We start from the raw sequence: 11,886 nt of genomic DNA on the forward strand, positions 1-11,886 counted from the left end.
ATATCCCTACCATACTGGGAAAACATAATCCAAGATGCCTTTTTCCTCTCAGTTCAAAAAGGATACTTCATGGTATGGGATCAATTACCCTCCTTCAGGGCATCCCTCAACCTCACAGGGAACAACTTGCCTTTTTCCCAGAGGTTCTGTTAGAATTACTGAACCAAGGGACCATCCAGTGTGTTCCCAAAAAAACAAAATGGTAAAGGATTTTACTCCAGGTTGTTCCTGGTGCCCAGGAAGGAAGATCCCTGGAGACTCATCCTCAATTTGTCCCATCTCTGTACCTTCCTAAGAGTACATTGTTTCCGAATGCTGGCCCTCAAGACTCTGTTCCCACTCATTTTGCCTCCAGCCTTCATGATTACCCTGGATATCAAATATGCATATCTGCCCATTCCCATCCATTCCACCTACAGGAAGTTTTTATGCTTCTATGTATCATCATGGCATTTTCAACTCTCTGCCTTGCCCTTTGGGCTTTCTACCTCACCAAGGGTCTTCACTAAATGCCTTGCTCCCATGATGTCTTACTGCAGACACCAGGGAATACACATCTTTCTGTATCTTGATGACCTTCTCCTCCAAGCTACCTCCACAGAGGAGTTGGAATGAAATATTGCCTTCAACATCAATCTTCTACAAAATCTGGGGTTCAACATAAACCTAAAAAATAATCAGTTCTCACCCCTTCACAGGATCAAATTTTCCTGGGTTGCAGGGTGCAAACAGATCTTATGAGGGCCTCTCTTCCTTCACAAAAGGTACAGGACCTCAACTCTTACTTCCAAAACATTCTACTGCTTTACCACATTACGACCAGAGAGTTCCTCAGGGTCTTGGGCATTGTGGCATCCACCATTCCCATGCTCTCTTTAGCCAAAGTCCACATGAGAAAATGGCAGTGGTGCAACACCAGCACACCTTAGAAGTCTATATTCCCCTCATCCCCTGTCTGAAGGAACTTCAGTGGTGGATACACATTGTCCCTCAACTCAGGACTATCCTTAATTCTCCTGCTCCTTGCCAAGAGATCTGCACAGACGCCTCAGACATAGGGCTTTTCTGATTAAATCAATATCCTTGTGTGTTTTCCAGTGCCTCATTTTTGTATTTTGGTTATCTTGTGGGAAAACGAGTTACAACCTGCTCACTGCTATTTGTGTTGTTTTCTAATGCTTGGTGGCCTTACATTTTTCTTTTACTAAGAACTGGCCTGCTCACCAAGATCTAGCATTATTTTAAGTGCCTAATTTTTATTTATAAACACATTGCTGATAAAGATGAGCTAGAGAAAGGAATGAGACATCAGCAGTAGCAATGGGAAAGTATGTCCTTCATCTGACTGGCTGAATAATCTTATCTTGACTGATAGTCTCTCTATTAAGAATCTTAAAGTATACCTTAGCATTTTTATGTTACTACACAAATGCACCTTTTATGTATGTATTTATTAAAAAAGTCACAAGCATATATTTTCCCCATTCCTGAAACAATAAAAAAATATATGTATTCATCTCTGTCCTGCCTATGATATTGTTTTGTCTGTGCACATCTTTAATGACAGGAGCAGCATGTACTTGTGGAAGGTAAAATAAACTGCAGAGATACTCAAATTGACTCAAAGCATGCATACTAAACTGATTTAGCAGTGTCTTTAAGTTTGTCACAACAGCGACAGCACAAAGAGGCACTGTGCTGTTGTCACTAAGATTATCATTGAAAGGGATTCCAGTTTCTTCCGCCATCCTTGAGGGGTGCTTTCACATGTTATCTTGTAGCATTTCTAGGAAAATATTAAAAAACAAATGCACACTAGCTTCTGAGCTCATTATCTTCTTATCTGTACTGTTCTATTGGGGCAAGTGTATAGACATTAGAAGTAATAAGGTTTTACTTAAATGGCAGCTGTTGCGTATTCCCAACCTGATGGAAGAATTTGCAAGTGGTGACTGAAAAAAATGATGGCTTTAAGAGTGTGTTTTCATTTGGCATGTACATTTACTGCAGTTCAACTGACAGTGCCCTGTATCAATGTATTCCTTTGTAATGTCGAAGAGCCAGTCATATTTCTTGAATTCTCCAGCCCATGTCCTCCAGTAAGATCATCCAGTTTGTTTATTTTATTTATTTAACATTTGTTTATCTGGAACGTCTGACTTAGAACAAAGCCAATTTTCAGCGGAGGCCTGGGAAAAAATGCTCCAGATGTATGTCTTTGTAACATGGGAGGAAACCGGAGCACCCGGCGGAAACCCACAAGAATGCACAGAGGACATGCTGACTCAGCACAGAAGACACCCCGGCCAAGAATGGAACCAGAGAACCTCTTGCTGTGTGGCAACAACACAACCACTGCACCATTGTGCTGTTCTGTTAAAAAGAGCTTCAACATAGCATCATATCTTCAAGAAATGCTTTTGAGCTGGTCATTCGTTTTCCTTCCTTATAACCCTGGTTTATAACTTTTTGTCATGAAAAGTGAATTGTATACAGATGGAACTATAACTGATTTTGTTAACAGGTGATACTGGTGTAATGGCTTTATCTGTTTCATTAAACTGTTTTTGCTTAACTGTATAAAATGCAGCCATCTATGCTAGAAAGTGACTGGATTGTCTAATAACTTGCGTTATTGGAATGTGTCTTTTTTTTTTCAGACATTTTTAAATCCCTTGTATGAGGGAAGTCTGCTTCCAGCTTATGCAATCTTGGTCATTGTGTCAGTTTGGGCCTATTTTATATCAGGTGGATCCCTACAGAACCTTCATAATTTCATAACTTGTAAGTATTGTTGTTTTGTCCTAACAAGTCACTGAAATCCTTCTTAGAGAAGTTTTGATCTGTTTGGATGTTTTTTGAATTGCAGAGTAAAGGATTCAAGCTTCAGCCAGACAAGAAAGTAAAGCTCAAAAATTGTTCACAGTGAATCCCCCCACCAGCAGATCCACTTGAGACTAGGAGACAAAAGGCAAAAAATATTCACACTGAATCCCCTGCCACTCCATTCATACCTCTCAACAGTCCAGAATTTCTCAAAATGTCTAAATTTATACCTCATATTTTTGTTCTGTTACTCGTAAAATTTCTGTTTTTTCTGGAAAATCATTGAAGATTGAAGGCACTAAATAATGACATACTTTGGAGTGTCAGACTTCATGTCCTTCAGAAAATCCATGCCAATGCCAAACCTGCTATTCTAGCAAGTTTATATGTTTGTAAGAGCAATGTGTAAAATTTGCCCTTGATTGTGGGCATTTGTCATCCCCCCCAATAAATTTTGTCTTTGTCCAAATGTGTTGGGCTAAGACATTGAGAGGTATGACTGCACTCCATGCGTGGTGGCATCTTTTGGCGTGGCTCTAGCTAGACTTACTGAAGAAAAGAAGAATGTTCCTAGGTTAAGTGTTAATCAAATTTAAGGCTGTAATTCTTTCTTACCTAGAAACAGCAGTCATTTATTAGGTGTAAAGGATCCCGCAGACTGTTTTCTGTTTTCATTTTAAAAATGTACATTTTAGTTTGCGGTGTTGAATCTAACTTGAAGATAGGCCTGGTCCACTGTTCACTCTTCCAGTGAAAAGGCAAGCTTTACTGTTCATTGTTTTGATGAGTATGGAGTTTGATGTGTCTGTATAACTATACCTTAATAATGTAGAGGACTGCGAGCGGGTCTGCAATCATAACCAGATTATGTGATTGAGACATGAATTCCAAGAAATTCACCTCCACAGCATTGTTATGATTTGGTCTCACACTAGAGAAGTGCTTTACAAGTGTATTGTTTTCCTGATATTTGAGCATAGTCATGGTCCTCCATGCACAAGTAACTTGCTTCTTTCTGAACAAGTAGATCAGTTTCTAGTGATTAATTTGTAACCGAAGTGAATGTGTGTGCCTGCCTGTACTTTTTTATCTCATAAGATAAAATGATCGGGTACACTGAAGTCAAAACATACTAAATCTAAAGGTGTGATTCACAGTGACTGGTTGAACATCTTTAATGAAAAGTTAAACCAAATCCTAAAGACGTGCTGCCTGAAGCTTCATTGAAATGGTTAATTTTTGTACCATTTTTTTTTCATTAACTTAAAGTATTGTAAATTTTTATTGAAAAGTTGAAATAACAGTAGCTCTGAACTAGACAGTAGTTTTGTTTTAGCTGACTAGCTGCATTTTTTTTCTTCAGGTAAGAAAAGTGACCTGATTACAGAAGCAGTGTCCTGACTGGATTCCTTTTAAAAGTCATCTGCTCTGAAAGCCTCGAAATTCTTTTGAGGGTGCATTACATCTGAGCTACAGATAAGCAAGAAGTGCATTGCATTATGTTCCTTACAGGCTCCAAGGTCACATTCCAGTGCAAGCAATATGACCTCTTGAAGAACTCACCAGAGACTCTCAGAAGTGCTTTCTCTTTTTCCGTGTGCACTGGAGGGCATTATAGTGCCACTTTCTGTACTCTTTGCTGTACCACTGCAATCTTGTGATGTATATAAATGTTATTATTCTGCATCATATACCTCTTTCTGCTGCTAATGAATTTAAGCAATACAGAATTTGTGGCAAAGGACATCCCATGTTGGAGCCTTGACCATATTTGGTCACTAGCAATGCGTAATGCCGTGTGGCAAATGACTTGTTTCTTTCTTGCCATTAACATTTTCCCATCGCAGGTTAAAGTGTCATAATTCCACAGGAATTATGCGATATTATTTCAGTTGCACTTGTTGAGTTTCCCTTACACTCTCTGACTGCATCATTCCTACTGTTAAGAAAATGGCTAACAGCTGTTCCCAGCAGCAGAATGGTTGCTTCTGTTCTTTTTACTCAACATCTTCTTTCCCGCATTTGTAAAATATGCTGATCATTGTATGTATTTGGAGAATTGTTCTAGGTTTTGTCTCTATCTTCCCACAGTGTTTAATTCAGGACTTTACTAGTTATTGTATGCACTTGGAAGATATTGTTGTTTACTACAAGTTCATGTTGAGTGATTTTATAAAAGGAAAAGAGATTACTGTATTTTCAAAACTGATGCATCTAGGGATCATGCCACCTTCTTCTGCCATAAGATCCCCACATTCAAATGTTTACATTTAAATTTTAAAAAGTAGGAAATAAAGGCTAAGAAATTAATATTTCTAAGAATTATCAACTGTGTAAATGGCAAAATGTTTCACTTAGGATCTGCTTTTAAATGTGCAGAGTTTGTCCATGTCTGTTGTGCTGGCTTTCAGCATCCAACCTAGAAGTCTGTTTCTTATTTCTTGGTCTGTATCTCACCCTTTTCAGACTTATTGTCAGCCTGATGTGCATTGTTTTACAGGTTGTTTTAATGACTAGATGCTCAGTTTTCTACTGGTGTTTTTCTTATAGCATAGGTTTTACTTATTAATTAGGAAATATGAGAAACAACAGTATTCCATTTTTTTAACATGAAATCAATTTTTATCATGGATCAGGGGTACAGAAACAAGTCCCTGTTGTTAGCAATTTCATTAGATCTTAGGAATACATTGTATTCTATGTATTTGATAAAGATAAGTTCATGCACTTTTTTTATTTCTTACCAGTGTTCATGGAGATAATTACTAACTTGTATAACAACTCCAAAACATACGTCAGGGTAGGTAATTTTTTCCCGTCATTTCATTGGTTGACATACAACAGGAAGCTAAGCAAAGGATCCCTTCTTTCCCTTTGATGTATATATCAGCAGTGAAAAGCACATTTAGTGCTAAAATAGAAAGAATTTTGATGTTTAGAGATGCATAAATGCAACCCACTTACAAATGAAACTGTCATTGTTTGGAGATGAATTGATTTTATTTATTAGCAATTCTGAGGCATTTTTTTCAGTGTGTATTCTTGGGAAATTTAATGCATTAGCATAACTAAGCATTACTTTATCTAAGAGTAAACAACATAACAAAATAAACAATGTTGTGAATTAATTTTGCACAAAACATTGCAGTGTGAAGTGGAAGGCACTTAAGTTACCCCTGCAGCGTGACAAGTCACCCAGATTGGACTGTCATTAGGAGTAATCATTCTCAAACGATAACACAACACATACAACACCTAGCTCAAAACTGAGATTGTACAACACCTAGCTCAAAACTGAGATTGTATCCGTCTTCTTGTTGAGCAAAAAAGTGATGAAATAATTTTTTTAAGGGGGAGGTCCCTGGAGCACTCCCAGTTGACCATCAGCTGCTCAGTTACTCCACTGTTTTTTAATTCCTGGTATACCCCCACCTCCCGCTATGACTGCCTTAGCAGTTGAGAAATGGCCACCAGCAACACAAAGCTGTCCTTCTGCTTTTTTTTAGGCCCTACCCCTTTGAATGGTAACATCATTTCTGAGACTAAGCAGGCAATAAGGAGAAGTCTGTAAGGACAAGTCTGCCCTTGGCCATAGGACAACGCTACAGCCTCTTCCTTCCCACACATCCAGCTTAGTATTGCTTCAACCTTCAGCCTTCATCAGGGCTTAACAGGCAATCTGCCCATGACACCCCCCCCCCCAGGATAAGCGCACCATCCTCCTCCACTGCTTTGCCACTTTATCCTTGGACACTTAAGTCATACTCAGGGCTTTATCCCTCTATGCCAGCAAAGTCAATAGTACAGCAAATTGTAATACTAATTTCACACAGTATTTTACAGAAAATAGCTGATTCACGCATTAATTAAGCTTCAAAATAGTATGCAGTTGACATTCCTTTAAATGACGATTAGTCCCCAGGATTCATGTAAAACATCGCACTAAAACAGTATGCAAGAGACTTGCATCCAAAAGAATCCCGTTTAGTCCTGTGATGCACTTATTGTGCTCTACTGGTGGGGCAACATTGATGACCATACATGATTTCACTGACACCAGAGAGAATATAAAAGGGCAATGGCTCATACAAAAGCTACGCAGTTACTCACTGGCTATTTGGTGCTAAGCCTGCATCTGCCAAATTATACTAAATCAATACCCCTTTGTATGAATTTAATAATTGCTAGTAAAGGAAGAAGAAAGCTCACTGTGAAGGTCATAGGTAAAATAAATATATATCTCGTGCACAGATGTGGTACAGTTGACAGTATTGCAGATCTTGTATTGCCTATGAAAAGAGGGGCTTCAGCCCATAAGATTGAAGATCCTTGTAGGATTTGCAATCTTCCACAGGAAGGGACTTTACAGCAGCAGGGTCCTTCAGATCTTGAAATACAACTCGGCAGTTAAGAGATGCTCATAAAGTGTTACATGTGATATTTCATATTTTTATATGTCCTTGGTGATTCTTAATCTTTGGATTTAGTTCTTTCAAGCAGGGCAGTCCTTCATTTTCAGAATTTGCATAGGAGTAGTCAATTTTTGAGTGCAAACTGAACTATCAGTCACAGCAGAGCAGCACACGAGATGTGCTAGCTAGCTAGCTAACATGTCCTTCAGGCAGTTTCTGTACTGTTTTCTTCTGAAGATGAAACAAAATAAAACTTTAGGTAAAGAGTAGATAAATACTGGCTACTTATTTTAGTCATTTAAAGTTTCAATTACATTTGCATTATAGCAGCTCTTTTTTGGTACAACTGTTTCAGTGTAAAGTGCTTTGAGGTTAAACTAAACAAAATAAGTCTGAATTGGTGCTGAAGTTTGTGTATTTATTTCTCAGGATTTTTGTTATTTTAAAATTTTGTCTCACAGTTCTGTACTGTTTTTCTTTATCTGAATATAAAAACAGCAGAAAAACCTGCAGTATTATGTTATTACAATTGTGCTAGTGGATTTCAGCTTATACTTTTCCATAGCGTTTTATGGGAAAACTTTTTCTATTTTCCTGACTTTTGGAATATGTAGAAGTTATTTCTAACACTGCTTATGGCTGTTATTATTTTCTGTAGTCCATGATGAATCTTTTGCCCAATGCATATATTTTGTTTAAAACATGTTTATATATGGTTTGTAAGAGCTTCTTTGTATGGAAACATTTAGTGGGCTTTTTTGAGATTATGTCTGCCTTTTGGTAGCTGCATTTTTTCAGTGTAAAGGAAATTAAACTCATTTAGGAAACAAGCCAGTTTCTGGGGATTCCCCTTTGCAGAATTATGCAGCAAGATGTTTCAAATGATTGTAATATTCTTAAGCTTCTATTCTTGGTTAACTGATTCTGATTCTCCGTACAAAAGCATTATTCAACCAGCATAGTTTCTGCTGTGTGGTTATTGGCCAGAGTAGTTCAAATGTTCATAAAGGATCACTGATGCAGTAAAATTCCTTATCCTTGAGAATAGCTGCAGGCAGATATTAATTCTGCTGTCCTGGATTCAAGAGCAGTAGGATATCTCAGAGTAGCACTTGTCTCCTTCCCCTTCTAAGGACATCAGTAGGAACATCATCGGTTAAAGAGGAGTACAGCCCACGACATCTTCAGTTCGTGTTTTGCAGCAAGAAAGCAGTCGTGCTCTGTACAAGTCCATCAGTCTCTTTTTGGCAAACTTCATCAGAAACCCTCCTCCATTATGGGCATTTCCCGTGCTGTATATATATATATATGTGTATATATATATATATATATATATATATATATATATATATATATATATAGTATTTGGCGGTATTTGGGCTTCTACTTGAAATTTTTAGGGGGATATTTTTGAGGGGTGACCCAGGACATCCCTGGAAAAAAAAGTGAGCATGTAGGAAACAAATTTTCCTATCATATGCGTTGTTTGTTTTGTTTGAATGAGATCAGCGTGTTCCTTTCTATGTATACTGCAAAGCTCTTAATGAAAAAGATCCTTCTCCATAGAGCTCAACAACTGGAGACTTTTGTGGAACACAAAATGCTCCTTACACCAGGAAATGAGATGCCAGCAACCACACCCACCAGCTCAAGAAATTTCTACAAGTTTAGGGGAGAAAGGGGAAACACAAAATTCACTTGGGAAAAACATAGGTTTATAGAAACAGAAAAATGTGGTAGCTTTTAAAGAGCCTTTGTGAGGGGAGAACATATAACCACTGAGATCTAGCATCTCCAGTGAGATAGAACTGTATCCTTATACATTCCAGGCAACTTCTCCCCACCTGTGATAGCCCTTCAGAGGCAAACAGCAGGCTCATTGCTTCAGAATCCAAGAGGTCTTTGTTAACATTTGCACTGTGCCACAGCCATACACCACACTTCAGGCATCCACATGGGTGAGGGTGGCTGTCTTTGCAGGAGCATTCTTAATTTTTGCAACTTTTCCCTTTGTTCTGATGGAATTTCTGATTTATTTTTTGCAGATAAGTTTACTGATGGTGGGACAGTTACAGTTTTAAAAGCCTTTATTTGAAGTTGCCTATGCCTCAGCTATACCAGCACCAACTGTTGGACATATTTTGCTAACGACTGTGGGAACCTGGCAGCAAAGCCAAGCTGCTCCCACCTTTAAGCTGCCAGAGTTGGAGAATTGATACCTTGAACTCTGAGGAATGGAGGAGCCAAAAGCTTCTGCTGTCCTTTCTGCGATTCAGTAATTTGAGATGTCTTTGAGAGTACCTAGCTACAACCAGAGAAACAGGCCCTTCCTCCTAAAAAACCTGACTCCTTTTCAGGGTTATAGATAAATACAACTACCTGTATATGAATTGCTTAGTGAACTCCACTGATATCCTTCTATTCTTATGTTGCAGTATTCTTTGTTGTGGGATTTCCTGCCCTCAGGTGACTCATACTTTGGCTCCTATACAAAAGCTTCAGCTTGGCTGTTGCAGCTGTGTGGGACATCACACGTAAGGCCATAAACCCAGGGACCTTAAATGTGACGTCTGCATGCACAATCTTCAGAACTTTTCAGCCGCAGACTGCCACATCGTGTGTTTGCTCCTTCTCATCAGACGTCTCAATAAAGCTAAGTAACCTGTTGGGTTTTTGGTTTTTCATATACGACTATTATTGCTTAGGCTTGGTTTGTTGTAGCAATTTATAGTCTATGTCAGGTAAAAAGGGTAAATGCCAATGTACGCACCAGATACCCCATAAAGACACCCATGATAGGTGTGTTTTTTGCTTAGGCCGGGAGCACGACCATTCCACTTGCTCCATTTGTCAATCGTTTGTGCTGAAGACCCTATGCAGCCGTCTAGCCGCACTAAACCTCTGCTTAGAAAACCAGCACGTTGATTCCAAAATGGTGGTTGGCTAGTGAACAGCTTTCACACAGAGCTCCTTACTTCATTTACTTTTCCAAGTCTTTTTTTTATCTCAAAAAGCTATTGGTCGTCCGTATAAACAAGAAAAATTTATACATTCTTATTAACTCGGAGTATCCAGCATCTCAAGCTTTCAGAATCTTGTAAGACAGACTTATATCTACTTATTATTCTCCAAACTGTAATACTCACAGAGTTCCATAAGGCCTACTCGCAGTTGCAGCCCTCCGAAGACCACATGGCCAGACAGCTAAAATCTTCAAATGATCCTATTACAATGGAGACACAAACAACAAAAGCCAAATCTTCAGCAATCTTCTCACCAGAAAAAGAAAATCTATCTAAAAGACAAAAAACAAATAAACAAAATCCGGAACCTATCAAAAATAACACCAGCATAATTGAGGACTCCAGCTTCCACATGGATGAGTTAAAACAGGCCCTACAACCTATACATTCAGCTTTAAAAGACTTCTCGGAACAACTCTCTTCTATAGGTAAATCAATCAGCCAAATTGTGGATAGAGTGGACACACTTGAACAGAAAACACAATCAAATGACCTGCAAATCAAGTCCTTACAGATGATCTCCGTGCCAAAACAACTGCCATCACTGAACTGCAATTGAAACTTACTGACCTGGAGGCTAGAAGCAGGAGAAACAATATTCTAATAAGAGGTCTCCCAGAAAACTACGACAATCAAGGCCTTCTTAACATCACAAAACAGCTATTTGAATCACTTCTACACCTGGATGGAGAGAACCCTGAAATAATCATTGAAAGAGCTCATCGTGCACTCTATAAGCGTCAGGACACCTCAGTTCCCCGCCAAATTTACGTTAAATTACTCAATTACCAAATTACACAAAAAATACTATCCTCTGCCAAAAAGCACAAAACTCTTATGTGGAACAATAACAGAATTACCTTTGCTCAAGATTTACCCCTTGCCATCAAGGAGAACAGACATAAACTTGCTCCATTTTGTTCAGATCTCATCAAAAGAAACATTCGATTTCAAATGCGCTTTCCCAACAACCTGATCTTCTACAAGAATGATGTTAAATTTTCAGTCACCTCGCAAAGCGAAGCTAAGGAAGCCTTTATCAAGGCTTTTAACAATTCCCCAGTTCTTTGAAGTTACGCTTCAGTGTGAGCTACGGCTTCTAGCTTGATTATAGTACTTATTGTCTTACCTGATGATCTAGTAATAAGTCCTAGTATTAAGTCCGCTTGTCAACACAGCATTAATCCTAAGGTCTCCTATTACTTTCATGCTTCTCCCTGATGTCAAACTATTTATAAAGGGTTCCGTTTTGTTTTATCTCTGTTGATGAATGTATTTTCTACTAGCTAGGTACATTTGCGCTAATTGTTGTTTCTTACAGGGATCCATTTGCATGTAACCCTCCTATGTTCAGTAAAACAGTCTCGCTATCACTGTTGCTCTGCTAGCGTGCCTCGTTGTTATTAGTTTAAGCACGCTTACCCGGTCAATTGCTTTTAGCTGTGCTTTAAACATGATTTGTTGATAAAACTATAGTTTTCTAAATTAAAATGTCCGGAGACCTTTGCTAGTCATGCAATGTCACTTTTAAATCCCTATCATCCCACTTAACTGTGTATTCACCCCCTAGCTTCAGCTTGTTCTTATACTGTATATTTTAGAATTACATTTCTGAAGCTATAAAT

At 38.5% G+C, this 11,886-nt stretch overlaps 1 protein-coding gene across 1 annotated transcript in view; it reads left to right on the plus strand.

Annotated features, from left to right (window-relative positions):
- The window catches only part of LOC122807514 (gamma-secretase subunit Aph-1b-like), a 601,701-nt gene extending 594,066 nt beyond the window's left edge, over window positions 1-7,635 (plus strand). Inside the window, exons 6-7 of the mRNA XM_044078444.1 lie at window positions 2,661-2,784; window positions 4,190-7,635. Of these exons, the coding sequence (XP_043934379.1) occupies window positions 2,661-2,784; window positions 4,190-4,227 (162 nt within the window). The 3' untranslated portion in view covers window positions 4,228-7,635. The remainder of the gene's footprint in view (window positions 1-2,660; window positions 2,785-4,189) is intronic.
- The last annotated feature ends 4,251 nt before the right edge of the window (window positions 7,636-11,886 follow it).

This window comes from Protopterus annectens, chromosome 1.part1 (genome assembly GCF_019279795.1).
Source record: "Protopterus annectens isolate FY-2018-M chromosome 1.part1, PAN1.0, whole genome shotgun sequence".
NCBI lineage: Eukaryota > Metazoa > Chordata > Ceratodontiformes > Protopteridae > Protopterus > Protopterus annectens.